Source organism: Artibeus jamaicensis, unplaced genomic scaffold (genome assembly GCF_021234435.1).
Source record: "Artibeus jamaicensis isolate MK-2021 breed Jamaican fruit bat unplaced genomic scaffold, CSHL_Jam_final contig_415, whole genome shotgun sequence".
Classification (NCBI taxonomy): Eukaryota; Metazoa; Chordata; class Mammalia; order Chiroptera; family Phyllostomidae; genus Artibeus; species Artibeus jamaicensis.
This window is the reverse complement of record NW_026521823.1, coordinates 32,805,882-32,829,890: the sequence shown is the minus strand read 5'-3', so window position 1 is coordinate 32,829,890 and position 24,009 is coordinate 32,805,882. Positions and strand designations below refer to the sequence as shown.

General features: G+C 43.3%; 1 protein-coding gene across 1 annotated transcript in view; it reads right to left on the bottom strand.

Moving 5' to 3' along the window:
* GPC6 (glypican 6) overlaps positions 1-23,715 on the bottom strand; it is a 1,002,313-nt gene extending 978,598 nt beyond the window's left edge. The window contains exon 1 of the mRNA XM_037132471.2: positions 22,926-23,715. Within this exon, the coding sequence (XP_036988366.1) occupies positions 22,926-23,085 (160 nt within the window). The 5' untranslated portion in view covers positions 23,086-23,715. The remainder of the gene's footprint in view (positions 1-22,925) is intronic.
* Between the last annotated feature and the right edge of the window lie 294 nt (positions 23,716-24,009).

Genomic DNA, 24,009 nt, shown 5'->3' with positions numbered 1-24,009 from the left:
GAGTAAACTGGCACCACCAACGGAGAGAATCGTGGCAGTGGCGATGGAAATGTTCCAGGGCTAGGACTTGTTCCCCAGCATTTCCACTTCCAGGAATTTCTTTCGGAGATAAACTCCTACTTAGGTAAATAAATGTACATGTAAGAACACTCAGAGTATAGTTGGTAATACCCCAAACAAGACAACCTAGAGGTCCACAAATAGACCACTGGAGATATTAAGTCTGGCAAATTTCTACAGAGGAATAAAATGCAACCTTTGGGCGGAGAAAAAAAGAGGCAACTCCTGAAATGAAATGAAACAAGTACAATGCACTGAAATGAAATGAGCTGCAAGATAAGTTGTTAAGTGTGAAAATACCTGCATAAAAAATGAATACAGCATGTTACCATTTGAGTATATATAGTATTTATACATGTCTGTATACAGAAAACATCCATGGAAGGATCATAAATACCTATAAGAATGGTTGCTTCTGAACATGCCAATCCTTTTGTATCATTTAAATATTTTATAGCACTGATGGGAAAATAAATTTTTAAAATTGAAAATATCTAGGAAGATCTGTCATAATATGTCAATTGCCTAGGTTCTAAATGACTCGAGGCCCTCATAACATATTTTTCACAAGAAGATTTAACAACCCAACATAACTGCATCTATGCCTTCAACCATTTTTTAAAAATTTCTCTCTCCCACCTATTCTTCTAGAACTTTTTCTTTCCTCTGCTGAGGTGATGTTTGAAGCCAGTATCCCCAAAGTCACTGTGACTACTGCAGTCTGTAGTCAGGACTTGAGAAAAGTAAAGGTTATTTTTGGCTTGAGGAAAGTTCTAGAAGTAAAAAAAAATTGCAAGGAGTTATAACATACTGTAACATACAATATGTTACAGCCTGATAGGATGTATGTATCCTGACTCCAACATCATCACTCTTACTAACAACCTCGCATTTAAAAATATAATACACATTAGTACGTGTGTGCAGAGAGGTGGGGGGGGGGCGAGAGAGAATAAAAGTGAATGATGCCAGAAATATCAGTTACTCCATTTTTATTAATCTCCCTTTTCATGTCAATACTTGCTTATCCCCAATATTTTTCACTAAGCCCCATGTTGACACCTCAAAAGTGAGCAGACAGTCAGTTAAATCTACCAGTTAAGAAGCTTATCGGTTGTCCAATGCCGGCAAAGTATATGTGGAACAAATGAAATCGTGTAAACCTAGCCCTGGAGGAGTTTAAAGTCTTAAAATAGCAACCATGTATCTAAGAGAATTTGGAGTAGCAGATTTACCCTCAATTTCCCTGGGAACAAGGATGCTCCCTTTTTTAGTTTTTGCAAAGAAAGTACAAAGTTTACTTACCTAGAAGTAGCACTTATATACTGGATTCTCCTTGTACCTTGCAATCTTTAAGAAAACGATATTCAATCTGCACCTAAACAGAGCCGTTCCCAATACATGCTATAGGAAAAATTACTAGCACAAAAAAGCTGAACTCATCAACCCAAAGCAGATGCTGTCATCAGTCTTAAAAATTCATGTCCAAAAAATATTGTATGGCAGTTCCGTTGTTAATGTTTTTGAGGTAACTCCATACTGTGTCCCACAGCAGTTGCACCAATAAGACCCAGCGATCTCACTTCTGGGGATTTATCCAAAGAAACCCAAAACACTGATTTCCAAGAATATACGCACCTTCATGTTCACTGCAGCGTCATTTACAATAGCCGAGATTTGTGAGCAGCCCAAGTGCCATCGGGAGATGAGTGGGTAAATATTATATGATTCACATAGGTAACAGTTCAGTCCATGGGCGTGGAGTCTGCCTGGTTCATGTGCTCCCCCATCTGCCCACATGCCTATGACCTTGGGAAAGTTTACTGCACCCCTGTCTCAGTTTCCCCATCTATAAAAGGTGAATGATAATGCCGACAATGAGAAGATGGTGTTAAAATTACATGAGATTCTACAACTAAAGAGAATAAAATAGTATGTGGAATATACAGAGAGCTCAATAAATGTTACACATAATCATATCATAAATACCCAGTGTTTGCACAGGAAGCACATTTTAAAATCCTACTAAATCACACTAAAAAGTTTTTGCACAGCAAAGGAAACTATCAACAAAATAAAAAGTGAACCCACTGAAGAGGAGAACATGCTCAGTGACATATCTGGTAAAGGATTAAGATAAAAAATGTATAAAGAACTTATAAAACTCAACACCAAAAACCAAACCAAAACAAAACACTCCTATTTAGAAATGGGCGAAGGACCTGCATAGGCACTTCTCCAGAGAGGACACATGGATGGCCAATATACACATATAAAAAAGATGCTCAACATTGTTAATCATCAGAGAAATGCAAATTAAAGCCACAATGATATATCAGCTGTCAGAATGATTACCAATAAATCAATAAATAAGTGCTGATGAGGTTGTGGAGAAAAGGATACCCCACTGCACTGCTGGAGGGAATGCAGACTGGTGTAGCCACTGTGGGAAGCAGTATGGAGTTACCTCCAACTATTAAAAATTGAGTTTCCTTGTACCCCAACAATTCCACTTCCAGGAATTTAGCCAAAGAAACCCAAACACTGATTCAAAAGTATATATACGCACACCTATGTTCACTGCAGCATGATTTACAATAGCCAAGGTTTGGAAGCAGCCCGAGTGTCCATCAGAAGATAAGTGGGTAAAACAAGCTGTGCTATATTTATGGCCATTTACCTGGCCATAAAAAGAAAGAAAATCTTACTTACCCTTTGCCACAGCATAGATGGACCAGGAGGACATTATGCTAAATGAAATAAGCCAGTCAGAGAATGACAAACACCATATGATTTCACTCACATGTGGAGTGTAACAAATGAAATGAACTAACAGGCAAAATAGTGACAGACTCATACACAGAGAGCGGGCTGACAGCTGTCAGTGGGAGGTGGGGAGGAGGGCATTTAGAAAAAAAGGAAAAAGAAAAAACTCAGAAGAAAGTTATGCTTCTATAATATTGTGGTGTTTTGGTTCGTTTTGTTTCTCAAAAAGTAAAGGTACAGATAAATGCAAAGATACTCTTTTTCTCCTTAACAATTAGGGCGGGGAATATTATGTAGAAGGTTTACCAGGACCAGCTTTCCATACAAATTTTATTCTCTAGATTAACAATTGCCACGGTAGAGAAGTATCTCAACATTTGTCTCAATAGGAAATAACTTCCATGGCACCTTATACCATGTGCCCTCCCCGAGTGTAAACGCCATGACAGCCAGGTGCTCTGACCTCACTTCTGTTCAACAAAAATCTCAAGAAATAAGAGTGACAATATAATGGCTGGAAGTTAGCACATGCCCGGCAGTACACAGAATGGCTTTTATAAGGGAGAATACACAGAGGTTGATCAACATGTGCACAGAGGTTGTGGGCCAGGAGTCAAGTAAAAGCCCAAGTCACTGCCGTCATCAGGTACATTCAATACACCTGTACTGAATGCCCACGTGTGCCCCGTGCTGGGGGCTCTGCCAGGGTAACAGGACATGGCCCTGCCATCCAGGAGCTTATGGACAGATGGGAGACTGATCAAACATATCAGGTACTTATACTTTATTTTTGTAACACAGGTTAGAAGATAATTACTGCTCCAACACAGAGAAATCAAATACTGCACGATGTAGGAGAAAGTAAGAAGTATCCCTGCTAACTGCTTTCCTTCTTAGAAAAACAACTGGATTTCAAATCTTTTGTTCACAGGGAGCGCCTTAAAACCACACAGGCATGAGCATGTGTCTCATTTTCCCAAATGAAACAGAGTAGTTTCCTTTAGTGATTAGGGAAGCAAATTAGTATCTGTATCCTCGCTGAAACATGTACTTCAGCAAACCAGACTTAGTACTAGTCCTTCACAAAACTTTCTTACTGTTTATTGTGTTGAGTAAAGAGTTCTTACGCATACCCAAACCTCGCCCACACCACATTGCACAACTTCAAAAAGTACCTGCTATGTGTCAGGCTTATATTTTCTGTGATGGAAATTGGTCCACTGTCCAAGAAACAGGGTCCCTGGACTGCCTACCCAATGTCCAAGATCAGGCATCCGATTAGAAAACGGCATCTTCAGTGCTACGCGTATTCCATTAGGAAAAATTCACTGTCTCCTAAGAATCAACATGTATAACACCTAAAGAAACACACAAGTTCAGAACTTCAGCGCCATGTGGGGAGGAACACAAGCTTTCAGCCTTGTTTTTAGAAATATTACCTTGGACGCACCAACTTTAAGTAAAGCAAAATCTGGGGTAGCGCCTACTTTTGCATTAAAACTATTCCTGGAATTCTCTTATTTCATCAGCAGTGGCATTCTGAAGAGACAGGTGCTGGCTGACACCTCCGAGTCTGTGCTGCAGGGGAATGAGCCCGCTGCAGGCGCAGTGCTGGCCGGCCAGAGCCTCCAGGCGGCCCGCTCCTCGCCGCTCACCAGCTCCCTAAGTGAGGCTCTCTTGGGCCATGCTTCTAAATACCGTCTTTTTACAACCAGATTTTGATTTTTCTTCCTCAGAAACAGCTAAATCTCCGTGGAGCCACCAAATCCTATTTTATAATTTAGTGTGTTCTGCCTTCCTATTTTTTTTTTTTTTGCAGCTGTTACTTTTAAGAGAGAGAACATTTTGCTTTGCAAATGAAAATGGGGGTTTTTATTTAAAGAAGGAGTGTTTCTGCGTGTTGTCAGCTGGGCATCCGCTATATTGTTTTATCACCTCAAGCTGCTGCAAATGTCTTCATATGCACACGGGCAGCAGCACAGCAGTTTAACTGCTCGGAGTTACAAGCCTAATAGAGAAGAGAGAAACTAACGCATAAACCAAGTCAGATCGCAGAGGGCGCAGAAAGCCAACCTGGTTCCTTCCACCTTTTCTACGGCACCGTCCCTGTGGTTGGTAAAAAGGATTCACAGCACGAATGGTTCTTCGAGCCACCAATGGTAAAAAAAAAAAAAAAAAGTGCCACGCTATTAGTGCCATTTTTATCAAAATATAATATTTATATGTGTATTCACATGTATCATGTCCACTGTAACAGGTTATGTTCCTAATATTTCACCAGAAATTGTATTAGCATATGAGAACTAAGATAATTTAAGGTTAAATACAATTCCCTAAGGACAGATGCATGTTCTGTTTGCCTGAAAGGTCAAATGATGCAACGTTCAAAACAGAGTTGCCCAGTTTGGAGGGGCTCATGGGGCACAAGCTTCTATTTAACAGAAGAAAGTACTTTCCTATTTACTACAGAATTAGTGTTCATCCATTTGTGTAAAAGAACAATTAATAGTATATAAGAAATAAACGACTGTAGTGAAGGGCAAGGTGCCTCTAACCCCTGATTCAGAGCCCCCTCTTCTTCCCCTCTCCTCCCCATGGGGTACCTTTACCTGCCCTCCACCCTTCACCTGCTTTCCTCTCAGTGCCCAGTGCCTTTATCACTACATTCTTCACATTATACTGCAATTACCCATCTGTCCGTCTGTCTTCACTATTCGGTGTATACTTCCGGGGCAGGGAAACTGTGGCTGCTATCCTTTACCCAAGTAATTAAATGACCCATCAATACTGACCCGAAATGACGTCAGTTAAAAGAACCAAGGTAGGTAGCAGCTTCAAATGGAACTCACAAAATTGCAGGTGCTTCCTATAAACATCCTAGGGGCACAATTTATTATGCAAAACCTCCATCATGAACAGATCATTCCAAAGGTGGTACAGTTTCACGGCTTTTTCCCATGCCTGGCTTTTACGCTAACTTGCTCTCGATTGATGTACCTCCAAAGAACGGTCACTGCCATTGAAAGCACTCTACATTTAACTTCTCTACACTTTTCCGGTACCGTATTTGAAAACTGCTCTCAGTGATAGCTAAAAGATGTCACATGTAAAAAAAAAAACATTTTGATAGACAAATAGTTACATACAATAGGTACTTCATCAAGAGAAACATTATGCTTTAAAATGGAAGCAACAAAACACATGCTTCACCCAACAAACTCCGGTGGTCTGTACTTTCACAAATTCATTCCAGTGACTTAAGTCAATGTAACATACCAGCTATAATCTGTCAAAGAAAATATAAGAATATCCTTATATTATATGATTTCGTTTTGCTGGAATGGCTGCCTCCCAAAAGTCTCTATACTTCTAAATCAAGGAGTAGTCAATTATTTATTAAGTCCCTACTATGCACAAGCCTTGTGCTCTCGGGGGTACAAATATGTATTAAAGTGCCCTCAGCGTTCACAGAGGCAAACCTGGGAAACAGAAGTAAAAGGGACTCATTTTAAGTGACTCAAGACAATCTAAGTAACAGTGTTGAGGAGAGAGAATCTGATGAATTACCAAATAAGTAGACAAAGCTTGGCAAAGAAGAAAATAGGTAGCCTATGACAAAATCGTGAAAGAAGTTGGGTTTTACTAGGTGCAGAAAAGGGAGGAGACAGACCAAGCATTGTCATGGGCAAATGAAATGAGATGCCGGAAACAAGGTTCAGGCCCTGGCCGGGTAGCTCAGTTAGTTAAAGGGCGGTTCCAATACCATACACCAATGAATACAAAAATGAACAGAACGGCAAACCAATCTCTCTCTCTCTCTCAATCTTTCTCTCCCCCCTCAACTCAATTTAAAAAATTGAAAAAAGAAAACTTTAGTGGAAAAGGTTTTATCAGACAAAAATTCTAGAAAAAGGGGGAAGTAAGTTAGAAAGAGAGTTTGAGTTCTTGAATGTGTAACCAAGATGTCCTACCAAGATTGAAATTTATTTTCAAGCCACTGATAGTTTAAGGCTCCCACCTGAAGCGGTGGTTCTCCACGTGTGGTCCGGGGGCCAGGAGCATCAGCAGCAGCACCTGGGCCCTGGCCCCATCGCAGATGTACTGCATCAAACACTCCCCAGTGAGACGCAGCTTTGAACAAGCCTGGCTGATTCTGAGGCGTACTCAAGTCCGAGAAGCACTGGTTTAAGCAAATTAAAATAATCAGAGCAAATTAAAATAAGGCAACGAAGCCATTGCACATGCTGACAGCATGTACCACACAAGATGTGACCTGTGAGACGGACATAAAAGAGAATTTTCAGAGCCAATTTCCAGAAGACTGGAAAGAAGAGAAAGTAAATGTTTTTTAAAAGATCTGCTATGTGACATTTAACAGCATTTCAAGATCACCTTTTAATGTTCTATTAGAGCCTCTCTCTTAGAAGCTTATCATAAAAGGAAATTAAAAATGACTAAATCTTAGAGTGGAGATTACAGCCTACTTGGTTTTGCTCCTCTTCTGAATAAGAAGTAGGAAGATTTCTCATCTCGATACATGCATCAGGAGGGAATTGGGCAAAAAAAGAAGTAACATTTACTGGAGACTTCTCTCTGTCAGGCTGTTCACATGCATTATGCCATTTAATCCTCGCAAAAAAATATCATCACCCCGGCTATGCTACTGTCCTTTTATATAGATAAGAAAGCCAGAGTTAAAAGAGGTAGGGAAACTTGAAAGTAACCAATTGGTAAGCACAAAACAAGGAATTAAGTTCTGCTTCTTTATCATACCATCTGCCAAGCAGCCAAGAGATCCCCATAAAAACAGAGAATTTGTGTTATTCCCTCAAACATTTGTGATGTTTGAGAGATTCTTCAGAGGTTTTCATATTGCAAATACAACAGAGATAATATGTGACAAATACTTAACTGATTGCATTTTGTTTGCCCATTACGTCATTATCCTCTCACCGGCCGCCAGCTCCAGGGGCGTGAGTGTCAGGTATTGCCTGACCCCTTTAGGAGACAACAGTCTTCAGTCCTGTCTGAAGGGCCTGAGGTCCAGCCAGGAAGAGAAAAGGCAGCAAACCCACCCATCCCCCAGGGGTCTGGTGAAGGAGGGAGGTGAAGGGAAGGCTGTGGTTCCCCCAGTTTCCCGGTTTCTCCTCTCTGAGCTTCGCATTGATACAGAAAAGCCAAAGAGAAGAGGGATTTCCAGCCTAAATTCTGTTTTGGAATCTGTGAAGAGGTTGCCTGGTGGGCACCATGGCGAAGACTTTAGAGTAAACTTGGAGGTAGAGAGTGCTCAGAGGGAGGGCTACTCCCGAGTCAGGATCTAGGGCGCCCCCTGGGGAGTATCAGAAAGCAACTTGCCATGGTCCCAGCGTAACAAGTGATCAAGGTTACAGGGTGGCCAGAGGGCGGTGAAGGTCTACTGGCCCGGAAAGGCCAATGTGAGGGGACTACTCAGGGAAAAGGATCCACAGGGTCCCCGGGTCCTTCCCGGGTCACACAAGATCAGATCACAAAGCACACCAACCACGGAAATCAGCCACATGGGCCCGCAGGGCCCTGAAGATGGGAGGAGCCCCCCCCAAGGAAACTCTGTGGTCCCCCTTCCCCAGGAGGACCACCCCCTTGTCACTGCCCAGGCCATGAAGCAGCTGATTCCTTAGTTATGTTATTTATTATTTAACAAACATACAATAATAGTCCTTATTGTATCCAAGGCACTATTCTAAGAGCTGTATAAATGTTAATTCACTGCACACAATCACAATAATGAGAGTTAAGACTGTTCTTATCCCTGTTTGCTGATTTAAAAAAAAAAAAAAAAACAGAAAAGAAAGAAAACTTAGGCACAGAGAGTTGCAAAAAAGGCTCAGTAATAGAGCAAAAAAAGCCTCATTGCTGCTTAGCCAGGACCCCAGCGCCCCACACGTTTGACTGTTACCTAACAGACCTCGACTGGTCACACTGAATTTTAAATGTGATCGCACTATCCTCTTTTCCCGTTACCCCACAACCAGAGGGGTTCTGTGCGTAAAGAAGAGAGGGAAGAGGAAGAAGAAAACAGGAATATGAGGGAAAGGAATCTACATTCCTTTTCATACCCGAGTGACACTTTGGGCACATTTTCCAGTTTGGGGCGAGTAAAAATGATGGCAGGTCACCACTGCATGAAGGGCCTTTCAAAGGCCAGTAAAGGGGGCAGTCCCTCGAGTGAGGGACGGGGACTCATCTGCACGGCTGTTTTCCTCTTACCACGTCTAGTTACCGCTGGAAATAGGAAGCATGGCTTGAACCTAAGTGAAATCAAAAGACATACTGTTTCTCTCGTGGGTTTTTGTTGTTGTTGTTAAGTCCAATTTGACAAGTATTCGGTTACACTGCACTTTTCCCACACAAGCCCCCAAGGCTGAAGTTCCCGCCTTCTTCAACAGACCAAAGCTGGGTTCGCTCACGTGCAGAGAGAGCCAAGCCGCCTGTCTGGGTAAGATTTCACACCCTCACCAACAGAAGGTCAAACCTAACACTCAGAACATCAGACAGGGAAGCCAAAAGTAGCCTGGACCTAGCTCTAGAAGTTGGATGCAGTACTGTCAGAAACACACTGCGAATTTCAGGATTAAAATGAGCTCACTTCAAGTAGAGGGTGTTTCCCGGGCTTCATGGGTTCCATTAATTACTTTTCTCCCTGATGAAAAGTGACCAAACGGAGCCACTCCTAACGGTGACACAATCTCAGTTCCTGATGGACTGCACCATGGGACCTGTGGCCCAAAAAGGAGGCAAGTTTGGGGCACTGGCAGTACTTTATATTTTTCTGAGATGTGGTTCAGTTTTTCAAACCTAACATGCCACGAACTAGGTCCGAGGCTATGGGGTTAGTACAATGTCTGTAAAAAATGATTCTTTCAGGGAGGGGGAGAAAAAGAACAGTGCCTTCAATGTTCAGTATCCTTTACATCTGCTGCTCAGCTGGAAACACTGTTAAAAGGCCATTAGAACCTTAACGTAACAGACCTCGAATGCTATGAAAGGCAGGGAGCAATTTGCTGTTTGTGTTAGGAGTCTCAGCCCCAGCCACTTCCTTTTCAAGGGCTGAAAACAGCTTCTGTCATGAGCCGTGAAAATCAATTCCACAGTAACCAGGCTGAACTGTGGCTTAGGTGGTGTGTACCTCCAGGCTGCCGCTGCACGGCAGACCCTCCTTGTGGGCACCCCGTACACCTTCCCAAAGTCCCAGACGGCCACTCCCTGGAACTGCCTGTGAGGCCAGGGGGCAGACCTGGGACTTCCAGGAACCTTCAGGCTTATCTGCAGGGACACTGGTTCTCTCCTAGGCTTAATTAGGTTAAAATCAGAATTGTCACCCGGAATGAAGACAGCTTTAGGAAGTGGCAAAATGGGAAAAGTCTGCTCTTGCTTATTTGTACTCCATCATGCTTTTTGTCCTGATTGTAGTAATTGTGAGAGAGGCTCATTTTTTCAAAATAATACTGTTTCATAGCCTTTCCAAACATAGAGCATTTTTAAGCTTTTTTCAAATACAAGGTCATACTTTTGAAAGTAAATATTTCAGAGGAATAACAATGGTTTTGTCAAGAGCTGTACCATATACGCTAATGGTTATAAAGGTTAAAATTCACCTTGAAATGTGTTCCATAGTTTGTTATTCCAGGTATAAATGCAATCTTGGTTACAACGCAGAATAAAGAGTGTTATAATCTATATTTCTACATATAGTAAACCCTTTGCTAAACTGAAAACCTTTGTATAATTTACTAAGCATGTTCTGGATACAAATAAATTGCCACCTTTGGATGGTGTGGCTCAGTGGCTTGAGTGCCAGCCTATGAACCAAAAGGTCACTGGTTCAAGTCCTGGTCAGGGCACATGCCTAGGTTGCCAGCCAGTGCTGCAGTGGAAGGTGCTGAGGTTACCACCCACTGATGTTTCTCTCCTTCTCTTTCCCTTCCATTTTTCTGGAAATGGATAAAATCTTTTAAAAAACAAATAAATTGCCATTCTAAAATCATAACAATTGGTTTATGTGTATGCATATAACTTCTTACAATATTGTTTATCTTTATATCAATAACCTAGGCTGAGATTTTGATTCAAAGTTAATTTGTTAAATGAAGATAATGATTTTACAAAATGGAAAAAGTATAATTTCATGTATTTTGCCGGAATGACTGACTTAAACACTTACCTTGTTGTTTAGACTGGAATTTACGTGGTTTCCCTTCTACTTATTTTCTTGACTAAAATACAGAAGGTTGAGATTATACAACATCCTCTCTGTTGTACAAAACGCATCCTGAAGAGCTATGAATTTAAGAAATCTCTGAGGTACCTTTCTCTAGAGGGAAAGGCAGCAATTGAAAAGTGACCACATAGAGTAATTTTGTTGTTGATGACATAAGATTTGCCACTTGCAACCTATTTTGTATTCAACTGAAACTGACCTTTTATAAGAGCCATGTGGTAATATAAGGAAAATGAACATATTCTTTATTGCCGTCCTATAAAAAGATTGGCCTAAGCTTTTAATGTAGTACTTGACCTCCTGGTGCCTGAATACCTTCAAGTATGTGAAAGAATATTGAATAAGATACCACTTAATCCAATGAGTAGTAAAAGTGCAATAAAAGCCTTTCACACATTAGCACTTGATAATATAAAAGTAACAGTAAATTATGTTCTCTTAGTATGATGCAAATATACAGCTGGAGGAGAAGCTATAATAGACCAAGTGGCAGTGTTCAAGAATTCCAAATTTCTATTTATTATTAATACTTTAGCATTATAAATTCTTATTTTCAAACAACAGCCCTCATTATGTCAAAGATCATTTAAATATTTGTTAACCTTTTGCTGTAAAAAAAGAAATAAAAAGAAAGAATGTCAGCTATTTTAACTTTACCATTTTTACATTTTAAAAGGTCCCAATCATTGGAATTTGGAATAAAACAGGAAAAACAAACAGCTAAAGAACAATGTTTTTTTACCGTTTTAGGAAAAAGTTGAGGACTGCCATTTGAAAATAGCCATCATATCTATAAGCACGGTGGCCTTTTCCAAGTTCATTTCACAACTGCTGTTGAGTTTGAGGTTTCTGACCAAGTAAGAAAATAATTGAAAGTTACTCATCTTTTTTTAAAGCTCCAAAGTGTTTTCTTTGCAAAGAAATTTGTTCTAATTAAATTTAAAACATAAGTCCTACGTACCCACAGAATGCCATAGTGGCAAAGAATAATAAAGATCTTACAGTGAAAGGAACTTCCCAGTACCTCTATAAAACAATGGTGGGGTTCTCTCCTACTTGAGCAGCTGGCTTGGGCTCCTTTTGTTCTAAGAATAGGTGATTATGAGTTGAATTGATCCAATCAGTCTTTCTCTTAGTCCCCCCAGTGGCCAATGTAAACATTTGAAAGAAGGCTAAGAAGATGAGATCAGAAGTACAATTTGGAGTAGCAACACATTCTGGGTGGTGATTCTTACCCAAGTTCAAGGGGAAAAACAACACAAGATCATCGCCCAAATATGACTGTCTACCTGACAAAAATCCGTTTTGTGTGCCCAGAATGTGGCTCCCAGAGACTCAAAGGATGATGCCTGGACCAATGGCATCAGTATCACCTAGAACTTGCCAGAAAGCAAATGACAGGCCCTCCTCCAGAGCTGCTGAATCAGAGACTCTGGGGGTGGGGCCGGGTGTTTGTGTGATTCTGACGCAAGATGAAGCCTATGCAGCTGGGTTCTACATCGCAGGGTCTCCTCCCTGGATGCACATCAGAATTACTGGGGAGATAAGAAGACAGAGAGAGAAAGGGAGAGTATCCTGTCCCAAACCAATTAAGTCAGAGCATCTGAAGATGGGCCTCAAGTTTAGGCATCCTTTTTAACACCTCGCATGATTCCAGGGTAGCCCTGGCTCCTTCCATCAGCCCTCAGTTCTTTGGGATTCTCATTAAGATTATGAAAATTAACCAAGCCATTCCGTGGCCATCCCCTTCTGGAAGGGGGGACGACTGGTCCAGGTCAATAGCTATGGTCCCTTTCCTTTCTCTTCCAGGCTGGGGCACAGGAAGCAACTGGGGGATAAGAAAGGTGAGTGCATGCTCCGGGTCACTTCTGAGCATGGCCTGCCTCATCAGGGAACACACACACACACACACACACACACACACACACACACATCTGAAGAAATCACCTCTTTTTGTGCCCCTGGCCATTATAATGAGGCATGGGCAGTGGTCTTGTTTCCTTAGGGGAAGCTGACCTGGGGAAATGGGGAAGTGGGACCCTGCAGATACTGTGAACTTCCCGCTTTCTCACTCCTAGAAGAACTCTACGCTGGGACTTCTTAAGTGAAATAATGGCTTTCCCTGAATATGGAAGCCTGTCGAGTAAGAATTTCCTGTGACCTGCTGCCAAAAGTATCTTGAGTGACACAGTTATTTCAGGCAAGAGTTTTAATACCGTGCCTTCTTCAAACTCTCTTATTGAAACTTCTACATAGCAAAGTTTCAGAGTTCTTTCTCTTTCTGCCTCCCTTCTCGGATGAACTCTTTCTCCCCTGCCTGACTCCTCTCCTGTCGGCCTCCAGCACCTCCTGCTTCCGTACCTTCAACAGCCCCTTGCTTTCCTCCTCCTCCCTCTCTGGGCCTTTCAGGATCTGCCTTCTCTTGCATCCTGTTTGTAGTGCTTGGCCAACCCAGGATAAAACTTCCATCTTGTCGCTTCACCCCCAAGAACCTGGCATGAGGACCTACTTCCTGCTGCATAAAATCTAGGGCTTCCCAGGCCCATCAAAAATCCAACCCCACTCTCTCTGCTGAATATCGTTTCTCCCAGGTTCTTAACCAACCCCTCTCTGTGCTGTCCAATCGTCCACACACACGGTTCTTCTCCTGCATGGAACCCAGCATGAATGCCTTCTTCTTTGATGCCCCTCTGTCAAATGCTACCCATCCTTCAAGGTTCCTGTCATGGTTAACTTTACGTATCAACTTGACTTGTCTAAGGGAATGCCTAGATGGCCAGTAAAACATTATTTCTGGGTGTGTCTGTGAGGGTGTTTCTGGAAGAGATTAGCGTTTGATTCAGTCTCACTAGTGACCAATTGGTTAGGCATCATCCATCCCACTGGGGGCTCAGACAGAACAAAAAGTCAGAAGGAGGGGAATGCCCCCTCTCTCTCCCTGAGCTCTGATGTCCATCTTTTCCTGCCTCGGGACACCAGAGAGCCTGGGACTCAAGCCTTGGATTCTGAGACTTCCACCAGTGCCCCTCTCTCACCCTCGTCTCAGGCTTGGAGAACTGAACCAATGCCACCACCACTTTCCTGGATCTCCAACTTGCAGATAGTGTAGATCATGGAACATCTCGGCCCCCATAACCTTGGGAGCCAACTCCTATAATAAATCTGCACTTACACCTACAGCTTGAGGCAGAAGCAGAAATACTCATAGACTCTTACTGGCTCCGTTTCTCTGGAGCACCCTAATACCTTCCCAATTAAAGTCTACCTCCTGTGTTCAGCAAGGTCCTAGAGACCACCGCATTCCGTGATTCTGGCCATTCAAAGTCACCGATAATATTTGGTACTTATGACCTGGAAACAGCATTGTTTCAATCTTGGGGAATGGAGTAACTACCATATTTTGCCATGTATAATGCACAGCCATGTTTTTGGCCCAAACTTTCAGGAAAAAAAAATTTTCATTTAAATTTTCTTAATTCAATTTTTTAATTGCTTATATTTAGATCCTTGTTTTTTTTATTATAAAAGGTATTATTTTGCATACAGATATCATTATTGCTTTCCAGAATTACACCTATAATGTGTAAGTATAAATAAAAGTATTAAAAACATTTACATAGATATGAAATTAGTACTACCCACCTATAATGTGCATCCTTATTTTTCCCAAAAAATTTGGGCAAAAAGTACCCATTATACACAGGAAAATATGGCAATTAATTTTTCATCTTGGTGAATATTTTTAAGACTGTCTTTTACACAGAAAACAACAGTGACTTTAGTTTCTAAATGGGTACAGCTGATTGCAGACATTTGGATAATTCTGCACATTCTGAGAGTTAATAATTCACCCCACTCCGTTTGGGAAACCCCTTTCTCTCCGCCACGCTGGTATTCTTATGGCCTCTTACATCCTTTTTGATACTTAGTGTGGTCTCCACTAAGCACAGTAAACTATGTCAGAGAATTTGTACGGCCTCGTAAACCAACTGGATGTTTCAGGGACACTTCTCTCTCCCCATTGCTCCTCTCGCTGCCTTTCCCATTCACATACACACACATGTCAGTCTCTGTTCATTGTCAATCACCTAGTAGATGCTCGATAAATAACTTTTGATTGATCAACAGTCTTTGGGTGATATCAATTTTACCTCCTAAATGTTTCTTGAGTCCTTCGACCTCATTTCACTCCCACGGTCACCAGTCCAGTTCAAAGTGGACATCGCCTCCTGTCCCTGTATCTGCTGTTGTTTCCTGGGATCCGCTCTCTACTGACCAACAGAAGCAACCTTTCAAAACCATGTCCAGCCCTGACTCAAACACTTTCTCACCAGGTTCTTACTGCTCTAAGCTCAAGGCCAAAGTCATTGCACTGAGTTATAGGGATTACACTGATCAAGGAAAGAGACAGGACCCGGAGGTGACTATAGGACCCCAAAAGCTTTATTTGGGTGTAACTTTGACAGACTGCATGTGAGAGCCTGTCCCTCACAGCATGAGCCCTTCTGGAGGTGACAGAGGGGCCACCACCAGGAAGGGAAGCGATTAAGGGAACTACTGGGAAGGAGGGGAGAGGAAGACTGTTGCCTGGACACTGTTACTCAGCCTTTGGGTGTGGAGGGCAGCATGGCTTGGAGCGTTTTCTGGGCCCCAGGTTTGCCCTATAAATAGCTAGCAAATGCCAGGTGCAGTTCTGTGGGGCACCCTAACAGGAAGGCTCTACGTGATTAAAAAGTGCTTCTTTGGAACCGTGTTTTAAACAACTAGCTGTGTAAAAACATTAGTTCAGCATCCATAGGCGACGTGTGGTGTGTCTATGGTGAAAAGGTAGACACGGGGCCAACACGCACGGATCCCCTTTGGATCGTGTACACAAGTCATCACTCCAGTGGTCCTCAGGCTCTTCTTCTCCAGTGTCTCTCTCATCCTGTTCCCCTTTCACTAGCTGTTCCCCCAGGTTCTGGAATGTGCCTCATGCTTTCAGGGTCTTCTTACCATAGAGGCAATGAGTGCACCATCCACTCTCCCCTTCCCTCACTGGCTCTGTACTCCTGTTTCAGAGCCCGCGGCTCTTCCTGGGAGAGAAGCACCTGCCTAACCCCGCGATGAGATCAGATGTTCCTATTAAATACTTTCACAGTGTCAGGTGCCCTGGTGCTGTGCAGTAACCTCAGCCATCCATGGTCAGTGGTGCCCTTATTTCTGCTTTCCTTCCCAGATTAGACTTCCCTGGGGCCCTACATCCAGCACCTGGCACAGCAAGTTACACATAGTAGGTAAACAAGGGATATTTACTGGATGAATGCAAAATAGATGCCTAAAGGAAACAGAGAATGGGTTATAAAAATAACCAACAACCGGGATAATGTGTAAATGTGGGATCGAGTTTCTGTTTTTCTTTGTTACTAACTGGTCCATTTGTTTAAAAATATTTTTCATCTAGGTTTATTAAAAACTCTTAAATATTTCCATTCAGGTTCATTAGAATTTTTAACCTTTTACCTAAGACTTATCACTATGAAACACTTTATGTATCAATAGGCCATCCGAGAGAATCAATTATACTTTCAAGTTGTACCATCACTGAAAAATGAATAATACTGAATAAATCTATGACTCTATTTAAAGTCGAATCATGTGCCAGCTAAAGAATGTAACAGAGAAGAATTTGGTCTATAAAGGGATATAAGCACTAAGTATAAATGACAATTAAGTATTCTGTTTATATTGGCAAGACAACTCTAAGTCACCTTGCTGGCCTTGCTAAAAGTCTTTTGAAAGATGAGAATTAAAGGGAAAATAGTTTTATAATGTTACTTTTATAAGCTTGAGTATAAGTTAAGATCAAGCTAATAAAATTATTTTATCAATAATTCCTCTACTATAATATTTAACATAAACTCCTATTTCTATACAGATCTAGTGACTGAGTGGTAAGTCACTTTGGTTTATAAAAGGACTTAATCATTTTGAGTTTTTTAAGTGTTCATAAAACTCACCTCTAATTATGAAAGAAAACCAGTCAGGCTCACACATAAATTATGATGCAATGTTTATACTGTAACATTTTAAAGAATGTAATGCTGTATATTTTAAATGACTTTTGATAGTGGCCTCCATTTCTATGCAGTTTTAAGCAAAAAAGCAAATCAGTCAACTCAAATGAACTCTTGTTCTCAATGGTGATGTGCTGTCCTCTAAATCACCTAAGATAACTCCGTTCACAAGGATCATTCTAAAATTAATTCTCAGATCAAGAATTTAACAAGAGGCACTCCTAAGCAAGTAACTTGACGAATCACTAAAAATATATATGTGCACCCTGGCTGGTGTAGCTCAGTGGATTGAGCACAGGCCTGTGAAGTAAAGGGTCACCGGTTCAATTCCCAGTCAGGGCACATGCCTGGGTTGCAGGCCAGGTCCCCAGTAGGGGACACATGAGAGGCAACCACACATTGATGTTTCTCTCCCACTCTTTCTTCTTCCCTTCCCCTCTCTCTAAAAATAAATAACTAAATGTGTGTGTGTGTGTGTGTGTGTGTGTGTGTGTGGATTTCAGCTAACCCATTTATACCTCACACTGTTCTTTGAAATGGCTTGAAAAATATCAACCAACCAAAGGGAGGGCACAGGAGTCAGAAATCAGTGCAGCAGGCAGAGAAGTGGAAATTAAATAATTTATCTCCAACTAGGATATTTAAGACGGCTGTAAAAGGGTCACCAAACACTGTTTTCCCATTGATGTGAAGGCGAGATCTGTATACAAACCGAACGTCTGTGCTAATGGCAAACACAGTAAAGCTGGTTTGTTGGGGGAGCAGAGGGAGGGACTGCGGGTTCCCCAGGAAACCCACCAAAGAAGGAAGAGCACTACCGGACAAAGGCCAGGTACACTGAAGCGTTTCATAGGCTCCGATTTGGAACCACTAAAGAAGGACTAAGAAAGTTTGGGGTATACCAGCACGTTCTGTATTATTTGCTTTTAAACTTTCCCATAGCTTTTCAGATTTTTGAGATCCACTGATATCAAAAAGATAGGTAAGAGTTTAATTCTTTCTTCCGTTTAAAAAAAATGTTTTTCCAGTTACAGTTTACATTCAATATTATTTTGTTCTTATTTTTTTAAGACTTTATTTATATTAGAGAGAGGGGAAGGGATGGAGAGAGAGAGGGAGAGACACATCTGTTGCCACCCCAACTGGGGACCAGGTGGACACCCAGGCAAGTGCCCTGACCAGGAACTGAACTGGTCATCAGCCTTTTGGTTTGCAGGATGATGCTCAACCAAATGAGCCACAACGGTCAGGAATATCTTGTTTAGTTCAGCAGTGCAGCGTAGCAGTTAGACAGACACATCCTTCGCAAAGCGTCCCCCTGTTATTTCCAGTATCCACCTGGCACCACACATACTTACTACAGTATTACGGCCTGCACCCCTATGCTGTGCTTTACATCCCCGTGAGTATTTTGTAACTATCAGCCTGTACTTCTCAACCCCTTCACCTTCTCCACCAGTTGCCCAAACCTTCCCCTGCAGCCTCCCTCAGTCTGTTTGTTCCCTGTGTTTATGAGTCTGTTTGTTTCTGTTTGATGCTTTCTCCACATGCAGCTGTAGTCCTCCAATTCTCAAAATATCTGAGCCAGCAGAGGGGGCAGAGTGAGTACTGAAAACAGTTATTTATTGTTTCTCCCCCTAACCTGTGGACCGAAACTTCCCTCCTCCCTCCACCTGGGTGATAGCTTCCTGTAGTAAGCTTTGTTGGACTAACCCAATGTCCCAGTAAGGTCATTATACTAAAAAAAAATCAGTGCAAGTTCTTTCATTTCCACCTTTCATATATTCACATCTACACAACTAAAATGACAGGGAAAATGTATAAATACATGGACAACTTAGTTTTAGTAGTGTGGTCAGTTCCTGAGAACATAAAGTCCAAAGTCAAAGTGATTTGGAAAACTGTCAGGGGCACCCAAACTTTTGGCATCTCTGGGCCACACTGGAAGAAGAGTTGTCTTGGGCCACATGGTAAATACATTGTGACACATAATCACACAAAAAGTGTCATAATGCTTGAAATAAATGTACAATGATGCATTAGGCAGCATTCATAGCCATCCTGGGCTGCACACAGCCTGCGGGACTCAGGCTGGAGTCCCTACAAGATATGGCACATGAATAGAAAATATTCAGCACAAACTGTAAGGACATACATATGGTGATTGTAATACCAAGCTATAGACAGTATCCGATGGGGAAAAAACTGATTTTACCATGCTGTCATTCAATAAATACAGAGTGGAGGTGGCCATGGTTAAGTCCACGGACCCAAGTGCCTGGTTTTGAATTCCAGCCCCCTCACTTTCTCACAGAGTCAACTGTGGGCAAGTTAATTGTTCAAGTCACCTGTTGCTCAATCTCTTCATCTATAAAATGAGGATAATGATAGGATCTACTGAGTTATTAAAAGGAGTCGATAAGGCAATGTTTTAAAACTAGGTAATGTTTTCAATGAAGTGCTAGGTACAGAGTAATTTCTATGTGATAGACTGTTAAATAAAGTTGCATGAATAAATTGTAAGTCACCATTAGTCCACTACAAAGTAATGCAATAAATGACTGCAAGAAGGCTCGAAGTATGTGAGTAGCACAGCAACCCTCAAACAACATTTCCTGAATTGCCCGGACTTTTCAGTGGACGTTCTTTCCAGCTCTGGAGTTCCATTAGAAGTTCAGAGCCATCCAGATGAGTCTGGTTGGAAAGAAGATAATATTACTGATGCTCAAAGGAAGACGGGGGTGTTTCACACTGACCTTTGATCAGAGTTAACAGTCCCCACAAAGACCTTGATGGTCACCTGCTCAGTAGCTTCCCAGAAGACAGAATGAGAGAAGATAAGCAAGCACACTGTGAAGGTTTTCGGCAAGATACCTGGAAACATTCTGATGCCACAAGAATGACTAAGTATTAGAATGGATTGCTGAGAGGGGCCCGAGAGCCTGCCCCTTTGGGAGGTCTTTCAAACAAGGACAGGTAGTGTATGCGAACTGCCTGGAATGCTTTAAAATCAAGGCTGAGTGAAGATTAATGGTGCAAACTGCCCCTTGACAGCCTCCTCCTTCCCAGGCACTCTCTGAGAGTATAACTTTATGTATTACCCACCACAGTCCCTCATCTTTGGAGTTTGAAGAACTCCCTTTTTATCTTAGAACAGAAAAGGGCAACACTGTTTCCCAATCGTGAGTTCTGAGTAAAACTTTACTAATGTTCTGACGAAACATAATGTCCTTATTACTCTTCTGTTTTTACCAGGCAAGCTACCTGCAAATGTCCTTCAATGAGAAACAGATTTCAGGAATCCAAATTCTGAACAGCAGTTCCTTTAAATTCATGTTCCCCGGCAGACAAACGGCATATGCCATTTCTCAAGCGAACCATTAAAAGTCCAAACAAGGCACAAGATGAAAAGAAGTCTGAAGAAAGGATAACCGCCACATACTAGTTAATTATTGTAAAATGTATCAGGAACGAGGGAGGGGAGGAAGAGTGTGTTCATTTAATAAAGGGACATATTTCCTAAGTGATAAGTTCAACAGCAGTAACACCGAGTAAAGTTTATTTTGAAAAATAAATGTATATCCTTAATATACAATTACCTCAGAATTCATTTCTTTTCCTACCAGATGTGCTTCTGACTCCAAAGTGACCTGTACCTTGATGATTTCAAGTCAATAGTACTCTTAGTCCTAGAAAGTGAGTTTTAAAAAGCACACACATTTTAGAAATCCATAGCTATTACTAATCACTGTAATTGTCAAGAGGAAACCTTGTAGCTAAAAACAAAATCTATAGTTAAAAGTATACTGAAGGATTTAGTGTGACCTCTACATATTTCTCAAGAAAGTAAATGATGACCACAGACAGAAAGTATTTACACTGAAAATCTTCACCTTATGTTAAGGAGGTGGGCATCATGCTAAGCATGAATAGTAGTCTCCAGAAAGCCCCATTATCCACTAAAGAAGACTGAAACAAGTTTAAAAAATACCCAGCAGTTTTTTACATATCTTATCTAAAATCATGTTGGGGGAAATACCTGTTTAAAAGATACAGATTGAAAAAAACCCAGATGAAGGGAGAAAAAAGTTCCTAAAAGAAGTCATCCATACTACAAACCTTTTAAAAGTTGAATTTCCTGAGATTTGGGGAGGGTTAAAAAAAAAAAAAGCAAAACTGATCCTTATCAATTAATTAAAAAGAATGAAATAACAGTAGACAAAAGGGGAAAGGGGAGTTGAGAAACTTAAGGCGCTGTAGGGGCAGCGGGTCTCTATTCACTGATTAGCAAATTAAGGAGTCCTGGACAAGGGTAGAAAAGTAGCCTTCTAATGCGACACAGGTTCTGCCTTGGACACACGAGAGGCTGGCTGTGTCTGGCTCAGAAGTGGAAAACGCTCTCTGTGTATAATCCTCTCTGCTAGCGTGATGTATGGGCTATTTTTAATGCCCAAATTCATATAAACGTGTTATTTCCGCATAAGTAAAAACCCTCACTTGTGGAGTTGGTAGATCACCCGTAATAAAATAGCAATTCCACAATGTATCGAAACTGTTATGTGTAAAGATATCTGCAAAATGCTTGTCATCCATCGACCGGTTCTTTGGCAAAATGCAGAAAGCCTGGTGGAAATTCAGCCTTTCGACTGGGCCATCTGAGGTCACTGAGGACTTCAGCCTCCAGTTTGAGCAGCCCGCGCCCTCGCAGCATCTCCTGGCGGCCTTGTGCCTCTCTCAGTTCAGTTCTTTCACAGCTCCAGGATTATCTCTCCCCGACACATTTCATTCACAGAGCCCCAGAGAAGCTCGGACTGGGTTGGAGGTAAGAACTGGAAAACACGCACCCAGGCTGCTGCGCAAGTTGTTGGAGACCGAGTGCTACCCCCACACTGGTGCCCTGAAAGCGGGTGGGGGCTCTCAGCTCTCGATAGAGTAATGCTAGCGGCCGGGGACGCAGGGGACACCGAGGCCAATCCACTTCTGAGCCACACGGGTAAATTGGCTCAGCTTCCAAGAGGCTGCCTACGAGGCCGCGTTCAGGAACCGGCGCTGCATCGGGTGGCTGGGGTTCCCCTCCAACCTCAAAAGACGGAAAGCAACCAGGGAAGCACGCCCCAAATCAGAAACAGACAGCCCTTGAACTCTCCAAACTAGCCGGGAACTGCGGAAGTCTGGAGGCCGACTCCTCCGGTGGGGCCCCCGCAGCCTTGCTCGCCCCTAGCCGGAGCACTGCGCACTGTGCCTCTCTGTACCGCAGAGAGTGTGGAGCGAGAGGCAGGGGAGCTCTCAGTGTCTCTCCACCGCCCCCGTTGGCGCGAGGGCGGGAGTGGAGAAGGCGCCACTCAGACTGTGGCGCTGGGCAAACTGCGCCGCAGTTTTTCCAAGTTTGCCCGAGCTAGAGGAGTGGGGTGGGCGCCCTGCTCTGCGAATTGCCCCAGCTCGGGGGCCACCCCCGAGTGTCCTGGGCTCCCCGGCCCGCCCAGAGGGAGCCAACAAGCAAGGGGGCGCGAGGGCGCGAGAGCGGAGAAAGGGAGGGAGGGGATGGAGGGCGCTCCCGCGTGTCCACACAATGAGGCTGCTGAGACGCACACCTTCCCCCCCCCCCCCCGCGGGAACAGCCGATGGAGCATCCGCCGCCCGGTGTAGTGGTGCTGCGTGCAGGGAGCCCCGACAGAAAGTGAACACCAACAACTCAGCAAGAGGGTAAGGAGGAGAACACCAGGCGGCCCGTGGCATGTGTGGCCGAAGAGGGCTGCAGCCAGCCGGGGCCGCGGACCCGCGCTTACCTGCGATCTCCTGGTAGGGGATGTCCGCCAGGCTGAATCCTTTGGCACCATAAGCCTGGCGGACCTCGCCGCAGCTCCGAGCCTTCACATCCGCCCCGGCCGGGAGAGACAGCAGCAGCCCGGAGAGGGGAAGAATCACAGCCCCGATCCAAGAAGGCATAGTGCAACATGCAAATCCAGCTCGGTAAACCCCACGGCCCGTGCGCTCTTCACCTTGCCCCTCAAGCCGAAAGCCCGCCAGAGCCAGCGGCGCGCTTCTCGCTGCTGCCCAGCGTCACCCCCTTCCGCCAGTCGAGGGGACGAGCAGCGCAGCCCTCTGGACTGCGCTCAGCAAACTTTTATAAGCCAGATGGAGGATGGCAAGCCAACCAGGGCTGGCTGGGAAAACAGCCGCCTTGCTCCTCTAGCCCCCCAGGTCGAAAACGGTGCAATAAAAACGAAAGAGAGAAGGCAATGTTTCAAAAACCACCATGAAGGTTCAGAGCTGCGATCCTCCGAGTTCCGAGCCGCAGAATCCTAGAGCGCTGCGAGCTCAGCTAGCTGGAGTGTGCAGCGAAGGTGGGAACGCGCGCCGGCTCTCCCGGGAGGGAGGTGGACAGGCGAGCGCGACTGTGTGTGCGCGTGTGTCTCGGTGCGAGCGTGGGGTTCTCGGGGATGTGTCTGCGTGGAGGTATGTGTTGGGGGTATACGGGTTCCAGAGGAAACCTCAGCTTCACACAGGCTGAGAGAGCCTGTGAGAGTCCTGCTGAAATAGGAAGAGAGAAATCCTGGAGGCTAGAGGGAAGGAGAAAGGAGGGGACAGAGAGAGAGAGAGAGGGAGAAATGTGCTACTCCGTGCACGGCCGAAATTCAGAGTCAGAGTCGAAGGGAAAACCTGGACTGGATCTCGCTCTACTTGGTAGAAGGGAAAAAAGGGGGGAAACATTCCTGTTTTCCCATTCCCATCACATCCTTCATACTGGTCTCAGAACGCTACCTTTAATGACATAAGTAATCAACTTAGAAACACAGTATTTTAAGTCATTAATTCATGTTCTTAAACTATATTTTTATGGGCGTAAAGGACTGCAATTTCAATTGTTGC